Source organism: Symphalangus syndactylus, chromosome 12, assembly GCF_028878055.3.
Source record: "Symphalangus syndactylus isolate Jambi chromosome 12, NHGRI_mSymSyn1-v2.1_pri, whole genome shotgun sequence".
NCBI classification, from domain to species: domain Eukaryota; kingdom Metazoa; phylum Chordata; class Mammalia; order Primates; family Hylobatidae; genus Symphalangus; species Symphalangus syndactylus.
The window spans coordinates 126,609,893-126,635,365 of record NC_072441.2 but is presented as its reverse complement, the minus strand read 5'-3'; the positions used below and the strand labels follow the sequence as shown (position 1 = coordinate 126,635,365).

Below are 25,473 nucleotides of genomic sequence, written 5' to 3'. Positions count from 1 at the left end.
CAAACGGAGAATTCCTTTTAATGTTTTACTTTTAATTTTCAAATAACGTGGTGTCACTTTTTAAAAATTAAATACAATTTAAATCTAAAAGCATTTCTTACAAATCTTGGTGGAGGAACAGCCAGGTTCAAGCTATTTAGTGAAACTTCCAATCCATTCTGGGCACATGCCACAAGACGCAAAGCAACAAAGAATTCCTAAGAAAGAAAAGTATGAATGTTAAGAGCATTCTCCCTCTACCTACTTACCTACCTGCACAAATACTTACAATCTAAAAATATAAAACAATTCATAATTACTACAGAGGTCTTATGTAGCAACAAGTAGCATATTTGCTTCAAAAACATCTTGCAGAAAAATCCTATGTACAAAGATGTTCCTAATATTTATGAATCGCTAATAATAATAAAAATGGGAAAATACATACAGATAGTGGAAATCATACAGAATACTCATGTTTAAAATAATACTTAGGGCCAGGCACAGTGGCTCACACCTGTAAGCTCAGCACTTAGGGAGGCCGAGGTGGGCAGATCACTTGAGGTCAGGAGTATGAGACCAGTCTGACCAACATGGAGAAACCCCGTCTCTCTACTAAAAACACAAAAATTAGCCAGGTGTGGTGGCGTGCACCTGTAGTCCCACCTACTCAGGAGGCTGAGGCAGGAGAATCACTTGAACATGGAAGGCAGAGGTTGCAGTGAGCCGAGATCACGCCACTGCGCTCCAGCCTGGGTGACAGAGTGCGCCACTGCGCTCCAGCCTGGGTGACAGAGCGAGACTCTGTCTCAAAAAAATAGACAAACCAAAAAAAAAAAACAAATAATATTTAATGATATTAAGAGATGTATTTTATCATTTAAATGAGAAAAAAAGAATTAGAGAAAAATACCAGAAGAAAATAATACCTAAAATGTTATGAAAAGTCATCTCTGGATTGTGAGATTATAAATTTTGAAACTGGAACAGTAATTCAAATGACTTAACGACTGCGATTCCAGAAAAACTACAGAAAATAACTGTGCAACATCAAAAAAAATTATGTAACAGTTTAACTTCAAAATAATTATAAATCTCTCACAAAAGTCCTTGGATTTTTAGCAGTTGAAGTCTTAGTCTATAACTTAATAAATAAATGCAAAGAAGCCGAAGCAACTGGTTTTCAGCTGTTTTGAGTTAGTGTCATAGACATGACAACAAAAGCCTTTACTCCAGTTACAATTTGTCCAACCTGTCAATACCCTAGTATAGTCGCTGATGTAATCAACCCTCCACTACTTCTCTGAAATCCCGTATTCTCCCCTATACCCTTCATACCCAATTCATAACCCATTCTCATCACCTAGTGGATTGTCTGCTTTACACAATCCCTTGCCTTCACTCATTTCTTGAAAAAATGCTATTTCAGGCCAGGCGCGGTGGCTCACGCTTGTAATCCCAGCACTTTGGGAGGCCGAGGCGGGCGGATCACGAGGTCAGGAGATGGAGACCACGGTGAAACCCTGTCTCTACTTAAAAAATACAAAAAAATTAGCCGGGCGTGGTGGCGGGCGCCTGTAGTTCCAGCTACTCGGAGAAGCTGAGGCAGGAGAATGGCGTGAACTCGTGAGGTGGAGCTTGCAGTGAGCGGAGATTGAGCCACTACACTCCAGCCTGGGTGAAAAAGCGAGACTCTGTCTCAAAAAAAAAAAAAAAGAAAAAATGCTATTTCAAGATATCCCATTTTCTTCTCATTCATTCCACAACCTTCTGTGCAATCTGACTTCAACGCCCATGATTAGCTAGAAAAACTACCGCCTATGTCACAAATAATCTCCCAGCTACCAAACAGAATAGACTTAAAAAAAAAAAAAAAAAGCCTCATACTGCTTATTCTTTTTGCAGCCTGGGAAAGTATCTTCCTGGAAGCTCTCCTCCACCAAACAGCTTCACAAAACCCTCCTAGTTCTCTTCTGACCTTTTAAGTCTCTTCTGTTGGAGTCAATGTCTTCCCTAACTGCTAGTATTCTAAGCATTCTAACATGACCCTCTTTCTTTTCTCACTCTATTTGAGATTCAATTACTCTTAGGTAATCAAGTCTATTACCACAGTATGGATGGGCTATGAAGTGAAATAATTCTGCATTAAATTCTAGTTCTGCTACTTATAGTTGTGAGGCCATGGGCAAGTTAAAACCCTTCCATAAAAGGGGGGCTAATGCCTACCTTGCAATGTATTACGAGCAACAAAATAAAAACCATGCTGCAGGAGGAAAGTGCTTAGTGTCATTTTTGTTACATGGAAATTCATTAAGTATTGGTTTCTTTTCTTTCATTCATATGCTAACTCAAAAATCTGGGCCAGGCACGGTGGCTCACGCCTGTAATCCCAACACTTTGGGAGGCCAAGGTGAGTGGATCACTCGAGGTCAGGAGTGCAAGACCAGCCTGGCCAATATAGTGAAACCCCATCTCTACTAAAAATACAAAAAAACTAGCCAGGTGCAGAGGCATACGCCTGTAATCCCAGCTACTCCAGAGGCTGAGATGGGAGAATTGCTTGAATCCCAGAGGCAGAGGTTGCAGTGAGCCAAGATCACGCCACTGTACTCCAGCCTGGGAGACAGAGCTTTGCTCTGTCTCAAACAAAAAAAAAAAAAAAAAAAAAAATCTATGCTTCCAATGGAACTTCAAAGTTTAACTGCAGACTCATAAATCCAGCCACCTGGAAGTAATAAGGCAACTCAAACTCACACTTGATCTTAGCCAAAAGGCCGAGAAGCGATGGCAACTCAAACTCAATATCCAAAATCTAAGAATTATAAATAAAAAATTTATTACACCGTAAAACCTTAAGACAGTGACCACATCTATCATGTTAACCTCTATATTCCTAAAGCCTAGCTCATCATAGGTACTCAACAAATATTTGCTGACTGAGTACCTGGCACCTAGGTGGGCCCATATGAATTTCGTTTTCCTATGCCTCCAATACACCAAAGTAGCCCTTCTACCCAGAGACTTGAACAGGGACTACAATCTAGCCCTGAAATCTTAATTAAAAGACTGGATATTCTGACCCTCTCATCAATTTTCTCCAATATCTGGCTTTGATCCTGCTTCAGCTATGCCGGGGGTGGGGAGGAAGCCTAACTTTGAGTAGTGGCACTCAGCAAACTTGGAATTCAATCCTTATACAACTCTGAAATCCATCCCCAACAATCAGAACTTCAGAGTACACTGATGGTGTTCAACACCCTTGGCCATAACCACTTTTATGTATTCTGTTCAAGAATTTACTTTTGGTTTGTAAACCATTTTTTGGTTTATATATCAGGAGTAAGATATAGACCAGAATACTCACATCTCACATGTGATTAACCAAGAGTTTCCTTTCAAATCTTCAAATCTACTAGACAATACTATCTTAACACTTACTTAATAACATTCACTTTTACTTACAACCCTATGTAAGTAGGAAAATTAAAGAGCAAAGTCTGTCTGAAAGACAAAAAAATAAACTCCAGGACAACAATGTCACCAAACTCACACTAACTGTTAAGACGTATAGCCAGGCGCGGTGGCTCACGCCTGTAATTCCAGCACTTTGGGAGGCCGAGGTGGGCGGATCACAAGGTCAGGAGATTTTTTTTTTTTTTTTTTTTTTTTTGAGACAGAGTCTCGCTCTGTCGCCCAGGCTGGAGTTCAGTGGCGCAATCTCGGCTCACTGCAAGCTCTGCCTCCCGGGTTCACGCCATTCTCCTGCCTCAGCCTCTCCGAGTAGCTGGGACTACAGGCGCCCGCCACCACGCCCGGCTAATTTTTTGTATTTTTAGTAGAGACGGGGTTTCACCGTGGTCTCGATCTCCTGACCTCGTGATTCACCCGCCTCAGCCTCCCAAAGTGCTGGGATTACAAGCGTGAGCCACCGTGCCCGGCCAAGGTCAGGAGATTGAGATCATCCTGGCTAACACGGTGAAACCCTGTCTCTACTAAAAATACAAAAAATTAGCCAGGCGCGGTGGCGGGCACCTGTAGTCCCAGCTACTCGGGAGGCTGAGGCAGGAGAATGGCATGAACCCGAGAGGCGGAGCTTGCAGTGAGCCGAGATGGCGCCACTGCACTCTGGCCTGGGCGAAAGAGCAAGACTCCGTCTCAAAAAAAAAAAAAAAAAGACTTATATTAACATCTAGTGATTGAAAATACTTTCATTGTTACACACTTGCCCTAGGCAAAACTCTAATGTTGGTAAAAAACCAATTCTTGGCTTCAAAGTACAAAAAAAATCCTGTTGGCTATTTTTTATTTTGAATCACTCAAAAAAAAATTCATATGAATATCTGAAACTTACTTGTTTGTTCAGGATACCTTTGCCATCTGTGTCGGCTAAATCCCAAATCTGAAATTTAGGGAGAAAAATATCAATGTATATTTTAAACAAAAGTCATCTGAATGATCAATTAAATCTCTGCTATCTACAGCCTCATGCTCTCTGATAATCAGATCTAAGAATCATAGAATTAAGAGCGGAAAGAACCCTTAAAGATCATTTAGTGTAAGCTTGTCCAACTTGTAGCCCACAGGCCACATGCAGCCCAGGACGGCTTTGAATGTGGCCCAACACAAATCCATAAACTTTCTTTAAGAAATTATGAGGGTTCTTTTACGATTTTTTTTTTTTTTTTTTTGCTCATCAGCTATCATTAGTGTTAATGTATTTTATATGTGTGGCCCAAGATAATTCTTCTTCTTTCAATGTGGCCCAGGGAAGCCAAAAGATTGGGCACCCCTGATTTAGTGCAACGCTTCACAAAGATACTAACGCCCAATGAGGGTAAGTGACTTAGCTCAAGAACATTCAAGGCACCAGGGAAAGAAGTGAAGCCTAAGTTCTAACTTCCAGTCACATGCCTTTTTCACTAATCCAAGTTCTAACTCTGAGACCAATGCTCTTTCTACTAGAACGTACATACTATTCTTGATTTTGGATCCTTATTCTTTTCTATGTGCAAGTTGAGATGATTAATGTTTATTTGTGAATAATTAAATTATTAATAGTGATTATTTTTCAGGATTTTGAATATATATCAATATCACGTAGAAGGATTAGACAGGGGAGGGGCTTTCCACCTCTTTGTGCTCTTTTTAAAAAGCCTCTCATCCCCCAGTCTATTCACCACACGTTAAACAGAGACAGTTATAACAGAGGAAGTAGGGATAGAGCCAAGTCTTTGAGTGTGTGGCAAGATTCCCAGTCTTCACTGTTTCTCCCCACCAAATGTACTTACTACTTCCTCATTTTATCCTATTAAAAAGTAGTTTGTTTCTAAGAATCTGAAAAACACCTTACTTTTCAAGAGGGTAAATCACTACGCTACAAATTCCCTTCATCCTACTATTAAAATGGCTTCTATGACTCGGTTCTAACTTCTAAATTTCTTGATGGCATCTTTCTAAATTTGCATCCAGTTCATCTATAGTACATATTCCTTACAAACTCATAATCTAGTTATAATGAACGAATACTACCTTTCCAAGTATCAAGTCTGGAAGCCCTGATTTTTTCAGGAAAGCAGCAGCATCAGAAGCCAACACCCTTCCAGTATTGCCTGTATCAACCTGAAAAGATACAAATCCATAAGTTGACAACAAAATACAAAGGCAAAATTATCACCATTTACCTGCCTTCCATCCCTGTGATTTGGGACCTGGCTTTTGCAAGAAAGGAATGAGAATCCTTTGACTATCATGGGCCAAAGAACATGTGGACAGACATATGAGTAGTACTATCTAGACAGCACTGGCAATTTACAAAGTGTTTTATCATGCCCTACCATACAAATGAGGAAAGTGAAACTCAGAGGATGTCAAAGCAAATTAGTGGGGTTGTAACATCAACACATATCTTCTATAGCTGTCATTTAAATTCCAATTAAATGGCACTAGGAAGAAAGGGGCAGCATTTCCTACAGAGGTCTTTTGACAAATGGGAATAGTTGCACATGTTATGTGCGTCTTCAAACATCTTTCAATCATCAACTTTCGCTTTTATACCTACTCTTAGGAACTGCAGCACTTTAAAACAAATCAAAGCAATAGCAGCTCTAAAACCAGCAGTGATTCCATAATAAACTTGAAGAAACCTTTTTAAAGCTTTCAGTTCCTAAAACTCATTAGGGAACATATGATTTTAACTGACCAGGGACTTTCCTTTAAGACAGAATGAGGTCACAAGAACAGAAAAAACAAACAAACAACAACAACAAAAAAAAAAAAAAGGAAAAAAAGACGCATTTTTGTAAAGATTTCCTAAAGTTCCATTTGTAACAATGAAAAGTACATTTTAAAAAGTCATGGGAAAGGTAACAGGATACTAGTATATTTGTGAGATATCTGTTTTTCCAGTTTAGTTAAAAGGTTAAGTTTACTGTAAACATATACTGTACAAAGCATTCTAGACAGTCCAATCCTAGCAAAGAAGCAAAAGGGAAAACCTTTCTTTAAAGTGGTACAACATGGGAAAAATCATGCGCTCAGCAAAAAAGAAAAACATGGCCTAATCCTTCAAATTTGGAATAAGAGGAAGTATAAGGATTGGGAAACCTGCCTGTAGAATTCTCCAGAATTCCTTTTCTTTGCCTACTTCCTAATCAGCATAGAAAACAAATATCCATACCCAACATAACCTACTAAATATGGAAGCATTCAGGGGAAACATTGATCAAACTCTTATGAAATCATTATGTATTGTATCACAATTAAGAATTTTACTATCTTCCATTCTTTTGGTTACCCTAATAATATAAACATTTAGTCTTTGTCATCTACAGGCAGTTTCTGAGGTATTCTGATGCTTGCCTAAAGGCTCTGCCATAGGCAAGGCCAGAAGCTATAGGCCAGAAGCTGATATATCTTCAACAAAGAGTCTTAGAGCCTCATGAAAATGACTATACTTTTGATATAGTCTGTATCTATAAGACATACATAGTCTGAATTATTAACATTTCAAAAAGTGGATTTTTGGATAAAGACTCCTCAGCTGACATCACACTACTTTCAGACCATATTGGTGGATGAAGTCAGGATTTCCAGGACTCTTTTCAGTCTAAAAGAAGATGTACTTCATAAAAGCAGACTTCTAATCCAAAATTCAGCTGAACAAGAATTACACAGCACTGAATGAACTGTTGAGGAAAATTTAATTATAGTTATTTACTTGGAATACTGTTGGCATTATTTTAATGTTCTATTTTCTAATAGCTAGGTGCATAAGCTCTTTCTGAGACCCTCAACTTAGTAGCCTCTGCTTTTGTAAACCAAATGAAATAGTTTTCTTTTTTTAATTATTATTATATTCTAAGTTCTAGGGTCCATGTGCACAACATGCAGGTTACATATGTATACATGTGCCATGTTGGTGTGCTGCACCCACTAACTTGTCATTTACATTAGGTATTCGTCTCCTAATGCTATCCCTCCCCCCTTCCCCCAACCCACAAAAGGCCCTGGTGTGTAATGTTCCCCACCCTGTGTCCAAGTGTTCTCATTGTTCAATTCCCACCTATGAGTGAGAACATGCAATGTTTGGTTTTTTGTCCTTGTGATAGTTTGCTCAGAATGATGGTTTCCGGCTTCATCCACATCCTTACAAAGGACATGAACTCATCATTTTTTATGGCTGCATAGTATTCCATGGTGTATATGTGCCACATTTTCTTAATCCAGTCTATCACTGATGGGCATTTGGGTTGGTTCCAAGTCTTTGCTACTGTGAATAGCGCCGCAATAGACATACGTGTGCATGTGTCTTTATAGCAGCATGATTTATAATCCTTTGGGTATATACCCAGTAATGGGATGGCTGGGTCAAATGGTATTTCTAATTCTAGATCCTTGAGGAATCGCCACACTGTATTCCACAATGGTTGAACTAGTTTACACTCCCACCAACAGTGTAAAAGTGTTCCTATTTCTCCACATCCTCTCCAGCATCTGTTTCCTGACATTTTAATGATCACCATTCTAACTGGTGTGAGATGGTATCTCACTGTGGTTTTGATTTGCATTTCTCTGATGACCAGTGATGATAAGCATTTTTTCATGTGTCTGTTGGCTGCATAAATATCTTCTTTTGAGAAATGTCTGTTCATATCCTTCACCTACTTTTTGATGGGGTTGTTTTGATTTTTTCTTGTAAATTTGTTTAAGTTCTTTGTAGATTCTGGATATTAGCCCTTTGTCAGATGGGTAGATTGTAAAAATTTTCTCCCACTCTGTAGGTTGCCTGTTCACTCTGATGGTAGTTTCTTTTGCTGTGCAGAAGCTCTTTAGTTTAATTAGATCCCATTTGTCAATTTTGACTTTTGTTGCCATTGCTTTTGGTGTTTTAGTCATGAAGTTCTTGCCCATGCTTATGGCCTGAATGGTATTGCCTAGGTTTTCGTCTAGGGTTTTTATGGTTTTAGGTCTAACATTTAAGTCTTTAATCCATCTTGAATTAATTTGTGTATAAGGTGTAAGGAAGGGATCCAGTTTCAGCTTTCTACATATGGCTAGCCCGTTTTCCCAGTACCATTTATTACATAGGGAATCCTTTCCCCATTTCTTGTTTTTGTCAGGTTTGTCAAAGATCAGATGATTGTAGACGTGTGGTATTATTTCTGAGGGTTCTGTTCTGTTCCATTGGTCTATATCTCTGTTTTGGTACTAGTACCATGATGTTTTAGTTACTGTAGCCTTGTAGTATAGTTTGAAGTGAGGTAGCGTGATGCCTCCAGCTTTGTTCTTTTTGCTTAGGATTGTCTTGGCAATGTGGGCTCTTTTTTGGTTCCATATGAACTTTAAAGTAGTTTTTTTCCAATTCTGTGAAGAAAGTCATTGGTAGCTTGATGGGGATGGCACTGAATCTAAATTACCTTGGGCAGTATGGCCATTTTCATGATATTGGTTCTTCCTATCCATGAGTATGGAATGTTCTTCCATTTGTTTGTGTCCTCTTTTATTTCGCTGAGCAGTGGCTTATAGTTCTCCTTGAAGAGGTCCTTCACCCTTTTGGGAGGGTGTATGTGTCAAGGAATTTATCCATTTCTTCTGGATTTTCTAGTTTATTTGTGTAGAGATGTTTATAGTATTCTCTGATGGTATTTTGTATTTCTGTGGGATCGGTGGTGATATCCTCTTTATCATTTTTTATTCCATCTATTTGATTCTTCTCTCTTTTCTTCTTTATTAGTCTTGCTAGCGGTCTATCAATTTTGTTGATCTTTTCAAAAAACCAGCTCCTAGATTCATTGATGTTTTGAAGGGTTTTTTGTGTCTCTATTTCCTTCAGTTCTGCTCTGATCTTAGTTATTTCTCATTGGTTCTGTTTATAGGCTGGATTACGTTTATTGATTGCATATGTTGAACCAGCCTGGCATCCCAGGGATGAAGCCCATTTGATCATGGTGGATAAGCTTTTTGATGTGCTGCTGGATTTGGTTTGCCAGTATTTTATTGAGGACTTTTGCATCGATGTTGATCAGGGATATTGGTCTAAAATTCTCTTTTTTTGTTGTGTCTCTGCCAGGCTTTGGTATCAGGATGATGCCGGCCTCATGAGTTATGGAGGATTCCCTCTTTTTCTATTGACTGGAATAGTTTCAGAAGGAATGGTACCAGCTCCTCCTTGTACCTCTGGAAGAATTCGGCTGTGAATCTATCTGGTCCTGGACTTTTTTTGGTTGGTAAGCTATTAATTATTGCCCCAATTTCAGAGCCTGTTATTGGTCTATTCAGAGATTCAACTTCTTCCTGGTTTAGTCTTGGGAGGGTGTATGTGTCCAGGAATTTATCCATTTCTTCTAGATTTTCTAGTTCATTTGCGTAGAGGTGTTTATAGTAGTCTCTGATGGTAGTTTGTATTTCTGTGGGATCGGTGGTGATATCCCCTTTATCATTTTCTATTGTGTCTATTTGATTCTTCTCTCTTTTCTTCTTTATTAGTCTTGCTAGCGGTCTATCAATTTTGTTGATCTTTTCAAAAAACCAGCTCCTGGATTCACTGATTTTTTGAAGGGTTTTTTGTGTGTCTATTTCCTTCAGTTCTGCTCTGATCTTAGTTATTTCTTGCCTTCTGCTAGCTTTTGAATGTGTTTGCTCTTGCTTCTCTAGTTCTTTTAATTATGATGTTAGGGTGTCAATTTTATATCTTTTCTGCTTTCTCTTGTGGGCATTTAGTGCTATAAATTTCCCTCTACACACTGCTTTGAATGTGTCCCAGAGATTCTGGTATGTTGTGTCTTTGTTCTCGTTGGTTTCAAAGAACATCTTTATTTCTGCCTTCATTTCGTTATGTACCCAGTAGTCATTCAGGAGCAGGTTGTTCAGTTTCCATGTAGTTGAGCGGTTTTGAGTGAGTTTCTTAATCCTGAGTTCTGGTTTGATTGCACTGTGGTCTGAGAGACAGTTTGTTATAATTTCTGTTCTTTTACATTTGCTGAGGACTGCTTTACTTCTAACTATGTGGTCAATTTTGATGAATAGGTGTGGTGCGGTGCTGAAAATAATGTATATTCTGTTGATTTGGGGTGGAGAGTTCTGTAGATGTCTGTTAGGTCTGCTTGGTGCAGAGCTGAGTTCAAGTCCCAGATAACCTTGTTAACTTTCTGTCTCGTTGATCTGTCTAATGTTAACAGTGGGGTGTTAAAGTCTCCCACTATTATTGTGTGGGAGTCTAAGTCTCTTTGTAGGTCTCTAAGGACTTGCTTTATGAATCTGGGTGCTCCTGTATTGGGTGCATATATTTTTAGGATAGTTAGCTCTTCTTGTTGAATTGATCCCTTTACCATTATGTAATGGCCTTCTTTGTCTCTTTTGATCTTTGTTCGTTTAAACTCTGTTTTATCAGAGACTAGGACTGCAACCCTTGCCCTTTTTTTGTTTTCCATTTGCTTGGTAGATCTTCCTCCATCCGTTTATTTTCAGCCTATGTGTGTCTCTGCATATGAGATGGGTTTCCTGAATACAGCACACTGATAGGTCTTGACTCTTTACCCAATTTGCCAGTCTGTGTCTTTTAATTGGAGCATTTAGCCTCTACATTTAAGGTTAATATTGTTATATATGAATTTGATCCTGTCATCATGATGTTTGCTGGTTATTTTGCTTGTTAGTTGATGCAGTTTCTTCCTAGCATCGATGGTCTTTACAATTTGGCATGTTTTTGCAGTGGCTGGTACTGGTTGTTTCTTTCCATGTTTAGTGCTTCCTTCAGGAGCTCTTGCAAGGCAGGCCTGGTGGTGACAAAATCTCTCAGCATTTGCTTGTCTGTAAAGGATTTTATTTCTCCTTCACTTATGAAGCTTAGTTTGGCTGGATATGAAATTCTGGGTTGAAAATTCTTTTCTTTAAGAATGTTGAACATTGGCCCCCACTCTCTTCTGGCTGGTAGAGTTTCTGCCAAGAGATCTGCTATTAGTCTGATGGGCGTCCCTTTGTGGGTAATGCGACCTTTCTCTCTGGCTGCTCTTAACATTTTTTCCTTCATTTCAACTTTGGTGAATCTGACAATTATGTGTCTTGGAATTGCTCTTCTCGAGGAGTATCTTTGTGGCATTCTCTGTATTTCCTGAATTTGAATGTTGGCCTGCCTTGCTAGGTTGGGTAAGTTCTCCTGGATAATATCCTGAAGAGGGTTTTCCAACTTGGTTCCATTCTCCCCATCACTTTCAGGTACACCAATCAGATGTAGATTTGGTCTTTTTACATAGTCCCGTATTTCTTGGAGGCTTTGTTTGTTTCTTTTTACTCTTTTTTCTCTAAACTTCTCTTCTCGCTTCATTTCATTCATTTGAGCTTCAACCACTGATACCCTTTCTTTCACTTGATCGAATTGGCTACTGAAGCTTGTGCATATGTCACGTAGTTCTCGTGCCATGGTTTTCAGCTCCATCAGGTCGTTTAAGGTCTTCTCTACGCTGTTTATTCTAATTAGCCATTCGTCTAATCTTTTTCCAGGTTTTTAGCTTCTTTGCAATGGGTTCGAACATCCTCCTTTAGCTCGGAGAAGTTTGTTATTACTGATCGTCTGAAGCCTACTTCTGTCAACTTGTCAAAGTCATTCTCCATCCAGCTTTGTTCCATTGCTGGCGAGGAGCTGTGTTCCTGTGGAGGAGAAGAGGCGCTCTGATTTTTAGAATTTTCAGCTTTTCTGCTCTGGTTTCTCCCCATCAATAGTAGCTGATTCTCACTGACTCCTCAGAATTCAAAAACAAATACTTGTATGGAATGTTTTTACTCTTTATAGCAATATAGTTATTACATGGGTTCAATAGCAATTTGTTTTTCTTCTTATCAGGATGTAACTGGATATGCCAATTGTGTAAAACAAGGCCATTATTTGAGAATGACTTCTTTTATTCAAACAAAACAAAGATTAAAGAACAAGTACTGACTTTATGTGGCACCAACATCACAAAGATCTCCCAAGAAAACTGGGCTGCTACCTGGTTTACAAGATCCCGGCCTCACAGGTAGCAAAGTAAGGTCACTTACCAGCAGGCTAGGAACCTTAGCAAATCTGGGAAACCTCAAGATGAGATAAATTCACTCATATTTATAAGCACTGAAGGTGAAATATGGTGGAGAGAATTTATAAGGTTTGTAGCACAGCCTTAAGATAGAAGAACAAATATAACAGGGGAATTAAAAAGTACAGTCTGAGATTCTTGATATTTTTCAGGCAGAAATTTTTCTCTGACCTTAAAAGTTGCTAAATAGTTTATAGCTCCTAATTTGCAAGTCAAAACCAAAGAGGCCTGTAATGTTTAATTAATATTTGCTGCAACTATGTAAATAGCCAGGCCAAATATAATGAAACCAGCCTTTTCTGTGATCATAATCATAAGGTAGGGAGACTGTTAGAAAAAATAATCTGACGCTTGAAAATGAGCAAATAAGATAGTCTACACCTTCAAGAAATTATCGTCTGATCTATGGTATGCACCCTTGATGACTTTCTTCTGTCTAGACTACTTTATACTCGTAGAGGTAGAGGTTAATAGAAACTGATAGCAATGCAAGTGACTCCTGTCCATACCAACACAAATGAATATTGTCTGGTGAAGTATGTAAATCTCTATAACTCATATTCCCATTTTTTTTTTTTTCAGATGGAGTTTCACTCTTTTTGCACAGGCTGGAGTGCAATGGCACGATCTCGGCTCACTGTAATCTCGCCTCCCAGGTTCAAGTGATTCTCCTGCCTTAGCCTCCCAAGTAGGTGGGATTATAGGCATGCACCACCAAACCCAGTTAATCTTGTATTTTAGTAGAGACAGGGTTTCACCATGTTGGCCAGCCTGGTATTGAACTCCTGACCTCAGGTAATCTGCCCACCTCAGCCTCCCAAAGTGCTGGGATTATAGGTGTGAGCCACCGCACCCGGCCATATTCCCATTTTTATATCTGACCAGAGGCTGTATATCTGTACTAATTAACCAGTAATTAATTAGTTGAATAAAATCTGTGATACACGCTCATTATGTATTTGTATAAAAGTCAGGTTTTCACTTTGTGAAAATTATACTTTAATAAGTCTTAAAAACAACATAGAAGTTATTTGTACTTGTCTTAAGAATTTGGAATATTTATATCTGAATAAATCTATCAAATGTATAAATTTTCAACAGATATTTAAGACAACTAAGTACTTGGACTTAATTATCTTCCTTCATTTCTCTGGGATTGTCAAATGCATTAAGTACTCAAAGTAGGAGGCTATAAACAAGAAATTGAAAACAAGACACACCAAGTTTATCGAGCTAGCTGGTAATCTACAGGCATATAATCAAGAGTTGACAGTACATTTGATGTTCAATCCAGGCAAACAATGAAACAAAAATCTTACCTGTCTATAGTATTTTTCATATACAGGATTCCCATTTGATAACTGAAATAAATTAATAAAAATTAGATGCTATTCATTAACTTCTATTAACATATTTGGCATTCATTCAACAGATATTTGAGAAACAAAGATGAATAAGATAAAATATCCTTGATTTCAGGGGTTAGGTTTTGTTTCTCCTTGGGGAGCGTGAGACAGAGAATAGATAAAGATAGTCACATGGGTTACTAAGAATCAGGTAGACAAGAAATGAAACAAGAATCTTAAATTTTGTTTTTGACATCAAAACTTCTCTTCATCTAATATTTTACCCAGAAACCCAATGTGTAACAAATTAAGAATGAAATGCTTTCGCTAAAGCCAGTTGTCAGAGGCCCAAATCCCCTAGAATTCATCCTCTACCCAAGTACCCAAAGTACCTACGAATACATTTCAAAACCACTTCAATAAAACAATTAAATGAATATACAAACTGACGTACAGAAAGATAGTGATGTCATTAATGGGTGCAGGAAATCAACATGGCACATGTATACATATGTAACAAACCTGCACATTGTGCACATGTACCCTAAAACCTAAAGTATAATATTAATTAAAAAAAAAAAAAGACAGTGATGTCATCAGATATAAACTGCTTGCAGAAAGGCAGTTCCATTAAATTCACACTACAGTTCAAAGAGTTCCTTGGTCAGCTTATGAACAAACTCATCTGAAATTCAATGTTTGAAGGATTGACTGGGCGCAGTGGCTCACACCAGTAATCCCAGCACTTTGGGAGGCTGAGGCAGGAGGATTGCTTGAACCCAAGAGTTTGGGACCAGCCTGGGCATCACAGTGAGACCTCGTCTTTACAAATAATTTAAAAATTGGCCAGGTGTGGTGGCACATGCCTGTAGTCCCAGCTACTTGGGAGGCTGAGGTGGGAGAATTGCCTCAGCCCAGGCAGTTGAGGCTGCGGTTAGCTGTGACTACGCAACTATACTCGAGTCTGGGTGACAGACTGAGACCCCATCTCAAAAAAGAAAAAAAAATTTGAAGGATCAAGTTTGCCTCCACAAGAATGTGTAAGAGTGTTCTGCGATCAGGATGGGAATCCAGGAAGGCTTCATGGAGTGACATCAGAGCAGGAACTTGAGGTATGGAGAAGGTGGGGAGAGGGTGATTCTACACAGAGATAGCAGTATGCACAAAGGCATGCGATCAACAGAAAACTCAGTTATGTCTAAAAAGAACAGCAAGAAGTTCTGAATGATAAGAGGGATAGGGAGATAAGATTATAAAGTTTTGTAGAAGACAACTTCTGAAGGGTTTCATCTGCCATCGCAGAGTAAAAAAAAAAATGAAGTCACCCAGGCTGGAGTACAGTGGCATGGCACGATCTAGGCTCACTGCAACCTCCGCCTCCCAGGTTCAAGCGATTCTCCTGCCTCAGCCTCCCAAGTAGCTGGCATTACAGGCGTGCACCACCACGCCTGGCTAATTTTTGTATTTTTAGTAGAGATGGGGTTTCGCCATGTTGTCTAGGCTGGTCTCAAACTCCTGATCTCAAGTGATCCACCCGCTGTGGCTTCCCAAACTGCTGGGATTACAAGCATGAGCCACCACACCCAGCCTTAGGAAGTAATTTTAATGGTCTGGTTGAGGAGCTGAACATTGACAATGGCAGAAGAGAAAGGTATGGCTTGAAAAACAGTTTGTAACATAGATTTGACAGGACTTATTAAGTGGGTGAGGGGGAAGGAAAGCATAATTTTAAAAATATATAAAATGTGTACACACACACACACACACACACACAGTAGTTTCCCCTTGTCCACAGTTTCACTTTCCACAGTTTTAGTTACCCTCAGTCAATTGCCGTCAGAAAGTACTAAATGAAAAATTCCAGAAATAAACATTTCATAGCTTTTAAATTGTACACCATTCCAAGTAGCATGAGGAAATCTCATGCCATCCCACCCAGGACGTGAATCCCTGTGTCCAGGGCATCTACTCTGTATATGGTACCTGCCCATTAGTCACTGAGTAGCCGACTCAGTTATCAGGCTGACAGATCACAAAAAGGATGAGTATAGTACAATAAGATATGTTGAGAGAGAGAGAAACCACATTTACATAACTTTTATTACAGCATATTGTTATAACTGTACTATTTCACTATTAGTTATTGTTGTTAATCTTACTGTGCCTAATTTATAAATTAAACTTTATCACAAGTATGACATACACACAGATATATATATATATATATATATATTCGAACTCAAGACTGCAACGTGTGTGTGTGTGTGTCTCCTACTGGTTCAGTTTTTCTAGAGAACCCTAATACATACAGTCTCAGAGAGGTTACCTGTCCAGGCTTTTAAAAGGCAGAGTCAGCCAGGCACGGTGGCGTGTGCCTGTAATCCCAGCACTTTGGGAGGCCAAGGCGGGCGGATCACAAGGTCAGGCGATCGAGACCATCCTGGCCAACATGGTGAAACCCCGTCTCTACTAAAATACAAAAAATTAGCCGGACATGGTGGTGCGTGCCTATAATCCCAGCTATGTGGAAGGCTGAGGCAGGGGAATTGCTTGAACCCGGGAGGTGGAGGTTGCAGTGAGCTGAGATCACGCCACTGCACTCCAGCCTAGCAAAAGAGCAAGACTCCATCTAAAAAAAAAGGCAGAGTTGGATGGATGTGGTGGTTCGTACCTGTAATCCCAGGAGGGGATTTGGGAAGCTATTGGGGGAGGATTGCTTCAATCTAGGAGCTTGAGATCAGCCCAGGCAATGTAGAGAAACACCATCTCCACCAAAAATGCAAAAATTAGCCGGGCATGGTGGCATGCGTCTATAGTCCCAGCTACTGAGGAGGCTGAGGCAGGAGGATTGCTTGAGCCACAGAGGTCAAAGCTACAGTGACCTGTGATTGTGCCACTGCACTCTAGCCTGGGTAACAGAGTGAGACCCTGTCTCTTAACAAAAAAGTCAGAGTCAGGACTTACGTGTCCCACTCCCAGCTCTGTGTTGCTTCCCATATGCCCTGGTATGCCCAGGAAAATCTTGATTTACCATCATTGTCCCAGCATCCCATTCAGCTTAACATGTGCCTCCAATTTCCCATTTTTAAAAAGAAACTATTATTGGGCCAGGTGTAGTCGCTCGCGCCTGTAATCTCAGCACTTTGGGAGGCCGAGGCAGGAGGACTGCTTGAAACCAGGAGTTTGAGACCAATCTAGGCAACATAGCGAGATCTTGTCTCCATTTTTTAAAATTTTTTAAATAAAAAATTAAATAAAATTTTAAATAAAAAAAAAACTATTATCAAACATTATATCAAAATACACTAAAACCAGAATGGACTTTGTATCTCTACTGTATATATCTAGTTTCTGGCCAAGTTATCAGCTAGTAGTGTGTAAGTGCTTTCACCATATAAACAAGTGATGAAATCTGAAAGAGAACTAGTGATAATTCCATCTTTCTTGTTCTGATTCTTTACAGATTCAACAAAACAACTTCTTTGCAAGGGGAGTGTATAGACTTACTGAAAAGTATCCTCAGACTTAAGCAACCATGAGCAATTAACTCTGTATGGTCTTGCAAAATATTAGGAGAAATATTCGACACTGGTGCTCCTGTTGGTTATCTGGTATGCCAGGCAGTGCAGTGGCATGTACAGTGACCACAAGACACACTAGGCCACCAGCTGGCTAAGTCAGTGGGAAATTGCAGGTTGGGTGCAAATGAAGTATGTGCAAAAAGTCAATAGTCTGAAAACTCTTAGACGGTTTTGTCATTTAATGTATTGTATAAATCTGCAACTGTTTATTTATTTTGTTGTTTGGTAACCATTTTATTATTTCATAAGCCTTTTCAGGAGCAATGAGCTATCAAGACATCACTGTATCCAATAAAAACTAAGCTCTAAATTTTCATTTCTCCAGAAAATAGATGGGCAGACAATTTGCAGAAAACCACTGAGGCAGTTTCTATTTATCATGGAGCTCTAGTGACATCACTATTAATGAGTCAGCTTCAAACGTCAATATTTACAAATGTTTTCGTATTCCCACTGTTAAATTTTTAAGGATAAGGCTGATACTGAATACAACAAAATAGTGCAACAGAGCAATATGTGTGTTCTCCTTGCAACCTGTCATCGGACTTCTGAGGCTAGTACTTTCAAAAAACTACTTGATAAATCCAATCAATGTCTCAATAGTGAGTCTTTTTAAAAATAAGTCCTCTAGAAATTGGTTGCATACTGTTCAAAATCAGTTGGAAATCTTTAATCAAAATTAAAGTTTAGTGAGCTGGGCATGGTGGCGCACACTTGTAGTCCCAGCTATTTGGGAGGCTGGGATGGGAGTATCACTTAAGCCCAAGAATTCATGACCAACCTGGGCAACACAGTTAGACATCATCTCCTTAAAACAAACAAACAAACAAACAAAAACAAGTTTAATGAATAAAGCTCCAGAAAACCTTCAGCTTTTGAAGCTTTTAGCAAATACCAATTATTATCAACAAAGTTTGCCAAGACACTGAAATATATCCTTCAAAAGCAAGGAAGAACCAAACAAATTAAATGAGAGTTCAAATAATACACAAGATTTCATTTTGAAATTTTATCATTATATTTTGGAATGAATTTTAGAAGTTCCATTGAGAGTCTTTTTTTTTTGAGATGGAGTTCGCTCTTGTCGCCCAGGCTGGAGTACAATGGTGCTATCTCAGCCCACTGCAACCTCTGCCTCCCAGGTTCAAGCGATTCTCACGCCTCAGCCTCCCAAGTAGCTGGGATTACAGGCGCCCACCACCACATCCAGCTAATTTTTGTATTTTTAGTAGAGACGGGGTTTTGCCATGTTGGCCAGGCTGGTCTCGAACTACTGACCTCAGGTGATCCACCCACCTCAGCCTCCCAAAGTGCTAGGATTACAGGTGTGAGCCATCGTGCGCAGCCAAGTCTTTCTATTTTTAAGTAGATGAAAGAAAATTACAGGCTGGGCACAGTGGCTCACTCCTGTAATCTCAACACTTTGGGAGGCCAAGGCGGGTAGATCACCTGAGGTCAGGAGTTTGAGACCAGCCTGGCCAATATGGCAACACCTCGTCTCTACTAAAAATACAAAAAAAAATACCTGGACATGGTGGCGGGCACCTGTAATCCCAGCTACTAGGGAAGCTGAGGCACGAGAATTGCTTTAAGCCAGTAGGCAGAGGTTGCAGTGAGCTGAGACTACGCCATTGCACTCCAGCCTGGGCTATAAGAGCGAGACTGCATCTCAAAAAAAAAAAAAAAGAAAGAAAATTAGAGTAGGCCTACAATTTTGCAACACTTAAATCTGGTGGAACATGTAAAATAATCATAAATAGGGACAACTTATTTGTATCAAAGAGAGTACCTTGTGACTAGATTGGACAATATAGCAAGATCCTGTCTCTATAAAAAATGAAAAGTAAAAACAGAGATTACCTTTAATACAGGCAAAAGGACATTGCCTGTGAAAATACTGGGACTGATATATTTATAATTTTCTTTTCTTTTTTTTCTTTTTTGAGACAGTGTTTTCTCTTGTTACCCAGGCTGGAGTACAGTGGCATCATCTCCACTCACTGCAACCTCTGCCTCCTGGGTTCAAGTGATTCTCCTCCCTCAGTCTCCCGAGTAGCTGGGATTACAGGCACCCGCCACCACGCCTGGCTAATTTTTTTTTTTGTGTGTGTGTTTTTAGTAGAGATGGGGGCTTCATCACATTGGCCAGGCTAGTCTCGAACTCCTGACCTCAGGTGATCCACCTGCCTCAGCCTCCGAAAGTGCTGGGATTACCGGCATGAGCCACAGCGCCCAGCCTATAATTTTCAATAAGAAAAAAATTAGAATTAAGAATATTTACCATCTAGAAAAATGTTTCCTGAGCTAACTGGGTAAAGCAGCACATATAAAGTATATTAGCAACTAAAAACATTATTGGTTATAGTGAAGCATCAACTGTAGAAGTTAACAACCACAAGTATAAAATGTAACTCTGCAAAATACTGCAATTTTATGAAAAAATTGAAACCAGTAAAACCAGATGGAAAATCATATGATTCAGAAAAGTATCAGTGACACAATATTAGTGACAGATATGACCGAGAAACTGATAAAAATATAGTTATTACCAAAAAGTTTGTTTTTAAATATTCAAATGAAGTCCATGTAAAAACTCTGTTATAATGTACAACAAAATGTTTTAGAAATTGTTTTTGAAAAAAGACTTTAAATGGAACTATTTTATTGATCTACTAATGCAATAAAAACTATTTTAATGGTTGAAAAAAGTAAATATTCCAAAAATATATAGAATTTTAAATATTTGTATTACCCCCTTTCATTCTCAAAAACGTACCAGTTTGAATGAAAAATTATATAGTCATCTACTTAGTTATGACAACAGTATACTTTGCTAAAGACAGCAAATTAAATATGTTCCCTCAATAATAAAAAGTTAATTTTAATTGGATTTTTCGAATACAGGAAAAAAAAAAACCTCATACACAGTAAGAAATCCTGGTCTCCAAACTGTGCCTTAATAATCCTCACATCACAGGTTCATTGGTTACTACCTAAACACACAGGAGAAGATATTAGCTCACCAAAGTGTTCTAAAGTACACCCTGTGCTGATAACTACACTAATGTGATACAGCTAAGTGAGAATGGAAAAAGCCATCCAAAGTGCCAAGTCACTCATCAAGCAAGATGACCAAAGAGTGTTTCTGGTGTGTCTCAGTAAAACTGGCTTTTGTTGTTATTGTCGGACTATGAACATGATCACTTTTTAGGCAGGGAAAAAAAAATCACATGTAATGAATGAACAGAGGAAAAAAACAGAAAGGCATAGCTTATTAAATGGTAACAATGATTATCTCTGGATAGCAAGATCATAAATGATTTTTACATTCTTCTTCATACTACTCTGCAGTCTCTGGATACTCTTTGAGAAGAAACACATCCTAATTATATAATAAGAATGAAACAATAAGGCTATTTTCAATCTGAAAAAAATATAAAAATCCCCAAATGTGATCAGTATACAAAACTGCACGTGAATTTTTAACAATCAAATTAATTTCTAAAGGAAAACTTTAACTCCAAGTGTCAAAATCAAAATCTGACCTTTTACAATTCTGTTGTTACAATTTAAAAGCAATTATATATTCATTACCTATATCATAAATTCTTACCAGCTGTCACAAAGTTAAATATTCATAAATATCAGAATTCTTTTGAAAGAGTCCATTGCTATTTCTTACTAGTCTGAAAAATGCAAAGTACTTGTAAACAAGAGATGCTAGAAAGCCAATAAAGTTTTGTTTAAAAAAAAAAAAAAAAAAAACTCAGACTTTGCTATCAGATAGGTGTATATTCAAAGCCCATTCTACTACTTCTTAGGTATATGATCTTTGGTAGCTTATTTTACCTCCTTGAAAAGCCTGTTTGCTGATCTGGTTGGTTTTGAGACAGGATCCCACTCAGTCCTGGCTGAAGTGCGGTGATACAATCACACTGCTGCCTCAAACCTCTGAGCTTAAGCAATCTTCCCAAGTAGCTGGAATTACAGGCATGAGCCACTACACCCAGCCTCTCCTCTTCGTTCTTTAGTAATAGTACCCCTAAGCTTTACATACAGACACCTAGCTAAAACCTACATCTCCCAACCTCTCTTGCAATTTCAGTTATTCATCAATGGAATGATAAAAGAAATGTGTCCAACTCCGAGGATGTGCATCTAAAGAGAAAGGAAATGCCTTCTGACTCCTAACCCTTCTTGTAGCTGGCTAGAATACAGATATAGTGACAGAATCTAGATAAGCTATCTTGGATTGAGATGGAAAACATGGTTGAGAAAAACACAGCAACACGAGAAAAAAAGCCTGAGTCCCTGACACCATCATGAAGCTCCTACAGCACTCTACACCACTTACCCCACTTGGATTGTTACTTGAGATTTGTGATTTTGGTTTAAACCAATATTCTAACTAATGTAAAAAAAAAAACAAAACAAAACAAAAGAAGGAACTGCTATTTTTGTTAATAAAAAATATTTATTTTGTTAATAAAAAATGTGTTGTTATAATTACATGTATAGCTATAGAAATGTAAATATAATAAACTTTACTAAGAAAAAATGTTTACAGAAGTATAGCCTAGTATACCATATATGTGTGTGTGTGTGTGTGTGTATATATATATATATATTTTTTTTTTTTTTTTGAGATGGCATCTCCCTCTGTCACCCAGGTTGGAGTGCAATGGCGTGATCTCGGCTCACTGCAATCTCCACCTCCCAGGTTCGAGCAATTCTCCAGCCTTAGCCTCCCGAGTAGCTGGGACTACAGGTGCACACCACCACGCCAGACTATTTTATTTTTAGTAGAGACAGGGTTTCACCATGTTTTGCAGGCTGGTCTCAAACTCCTGGCCTCAGGTGACTAGTACAGCATCTTAAGGTGTTTAGGTGGTATTATAATTCCCAGTCATCTATTTCCCTCTTGTATACACAGAGTATACAGCCTCTCTCTCTTTAAGAGTAGTATTAATATCCCTGCCTGTTGCCATGTGACTTGTGGTGTCTCTCCATGGGTGTTCCAAGGGTGGGTTTGGCCATATAACTTGTTTTGGCCATTGAATCTGGGAGAAAGTTCCAGTTCCAAGTAGAAGCTTCAACAGCTATTGTGTGTTTCTGACAGGTCTTACTGTTTTCTCTTTACCAAGAGAACAATATGTCACAACAGGGACTGCTCCTCCAGCCTGGATCCTCAAATGCGAAAGAATCACAGAGCAGAACCATAGCTGATTCCTAGGAAACCTATAATGTGAACAACAAATAAACCTTTCTTATTGTAAGCTACTCATATTTTGGCTTGTTTCTTAGTGCACCATAATCTAGCAAATGTTAACACATAAGTAAACCAACAGCAAAGTGTATCAAGTAGTAATAAAAAAGATCCCAGTTACTAAGGAAATTTATAGGTTAATAATTAAATGTCAAGAATTGTCTCATATGGAATTTCTGGTGCCATTTTTAGGGGAGGGTTATGTGGGAGGAGATGTTAGAGTACATGACTTTGAGAGTACAAGATTCTCCAACACACAAAATAAACTAAAATTTTAAATGATTTAGTCTTATTATAAATGGTTACAGCACAATGTGGAAGGCCAGGCGTGGTGGCTCACATCTATAATCCCAGCACTCTGGGAGGCCAAAGTGGGCAAATCACAAGGTCAGGGGTTCGAGACCAGCCTGACCAACATGGTGAAACCCCCATCTCTACTAAAAATACAAAAAATTAGCTGGCGTGGTGGCGGGTGCCTGTAATCCCAGCTACTCGGGAGGCTGAGGCAGGAGAATCACTTGAACCTGGGAGGCAGAGGTTGCAGTGAGCCAAGATTGTGCCATTGCACTCCAGCCTGGGCAACAGTGCGAGACTCCATCACACACACACACACACACACAAAAAAAAAAAAAAAAGAAGCGAAAGTAAAATAAAAAGACAACCTCTAAAACATAATGCCAATCTTTTCTCAGTTAATCACAAGGTCAGAAACTAGGGAGTCGTCAGTAAATAAATTAATAAAATGGAGAGGGGAGTGGATATGATTATAGAAGGGTAACACAAAGAATCTTTGTGACAGAGCAAGTCTTTATTTTGATTACGTTTACAGTTACATGAATCCACACATAATAAAACTGCATATGGATAGAACTATATATGCAAACACACTAATGAGTATCTAAAAAACCGGCAAAACTTAAATTAGGTCTGTGGGTTATACCAATGTCAATTTCCTGTTTTTGCTATTGCTATAGTTATATAAGATGTTACAATTAGGGAAAACTGGATGAAGGGTGCATAGAGCCTCTCGGTACTACTTTTTGCAACTTCCCATGAAAAGGCGGTATTGAAGACCAATGTGAAGTAGAGAGAAGGTGACAAATCAGGAAGTAAGAACACTGTGCGATGGCAAATCAGGGCCAGGTAGTAAAAGGAAGACAATGGAATAGATTTTATTCCTTCAAATAAACCACTCTTTTTAGTTTTGCTCTTTAAAAATTTTTTTAAATTAGTATCTTAATGCACACAATTTTCTGTAATTTGCCATAAAATGATTTCTGACATATTAACACATAAAAATTCAACTACTTAGAATTCCACCTTCTATTACTCCATTTTCTTTTTTTTCTTTTTTTTTTAATTGTACTTTAAGTTTTAGGGTACATGTGCACAATGTGCAGTTTTGTTACATCTGTATCCATGTGCCATGTTGGTGTACTGCACCCATTAACTCATCATTTAACATTAGGTGTATCTCCTAATGCTATCCCTCCCCCCTCCCCCCACCCCACAACAGGCCCCAGTATGTGATGTTCCCCTTCCTGTGTCCATGTGTTCCCATTGTTCAATTCCCACCCATGAGTGAGAACATGCGGTGTTTGGCCTTTTGTCCTTGCGATAGTTTACTGAGAATGATGTTTTCCAGTTTCATCCATGTCCCTACAAAGGACATGAACTCATCATTTTTTATAGCTGCATAGTAGTCCATGGTGTATATGTGCCACATTTTCTTAATCCAGTCTATCGTTGTTGGACATTTGGGTTGGTTCCAAGTCTTTGCTATTGTGAATAGTGCCACAATAAACATACGTGTGCATGTGTCTTTATAGCAGCATGATTTACAGTCCTTTGGGTATATACCCAGTAATTGGATGGTTGGGTCAAATGGTATTTCTAGTTCTAGATCCCTGAGGAAACGCCACACTGACTTCCACAATGGTTGAACTGGTTTACAGTCCCACCAACAGTGTAAAAGTGTTCCATTTCTCCACATCCTCTCCAGCACCTGTTGTTTCCTGACTTTTTAATGATGGCCATTCTAACTGGTGTGAGATGGTATCTCACTGTGGTTTTGATTTGCATTTCTCTGATGGCCAGTGATGATGAGCATTTTTTCATGTGTTTTTTGGCTGCGATAAATTCCTTGACACATACACCCTCCCAAGACTAAACCAGGAAGAAGCTGAATCTCTGAATAGACCAATAACAGGCTCTGAAATTGAGGCAATAATCAATAGCTTACCAACCAAAAAGAGTCCAGGACCTGATGGATTCACAGCCGAATTCTACCAGAGGTACAAGGAGGAACTGGTACCATTCCTTCTGAAACTATTCCAATCAATAGAAAAAGAGGGAATCCTCCCTAACTCATTTTGTGAGGCCAGTATCATCCTGATACCAAGGCCAGGCAGAGACACGACCAAAAAAGAGAATTTTAGACCAATATCCTTGATGAACATTGATGCAAAAATCCTCAATAAAATACTGGCAAACCGAATCCAGCAGCACATCAAAAAGCTTATCCACCATGATCAAGGGGGCTTCATCCCTGGGATGCAAGGCTGGTTCAACATATGCAAATCAATAAATGTAATCCAGCATATAAACAGAACCAAAGACAAAAACCACATGATTATCTCAATAGATGCAAAAAGCGCCTTTGACAAAATTCAACAGCGCTTCATGCTAAAAACTCTCAATAAATCAGGTATTGATGGGACGTATCTGAAAAT

General features: G+C 38.8%; 1 protein-coding gene across 29 annotated transcripts in view; it reads right to left on the bottom strand.

The window, feature by feature from the left end:
• Positions 1 to 25,473, bottom strand: part of EPS15 (epidermal growth factor receptor pathway substrate 15) — a 167,697-nt gene that overhangs the window by 108,985 nt on the left and 33,239 nt on the right. For 17 of the 29 annotated variants that reach the window (XM_055254773.2, XM_055254776.2, XM_063627470.1 and 14 more), the window contains 4 exons: positions 13,868 to 13,909; positions 5,509 to 5,598; positions 4,331 to 4,378; positions 102 to 197 (listed from right to left, as the gene is read on the bottom strand). In XM_055254773.2, coding sequence (XP_055110748.1) covers positions 102 to 197; positions 4,331 to 4,378; positions 5,509 to 5,598; positions 13,868 to 13,909 — 276 coding nt within the window. The remainder of the gene's footprint in view (positions 1 to 101; positions 198 to 4,330; positions 4,379 to 5,508; positions 5,599 to 13,867; positions 13,910 to 25,473) is intronic. The other 12 variants (XM_055254775.2, XM_063627464.1, XM_063627467.1 and 9 more) reach the window with 3 other exon arrangements.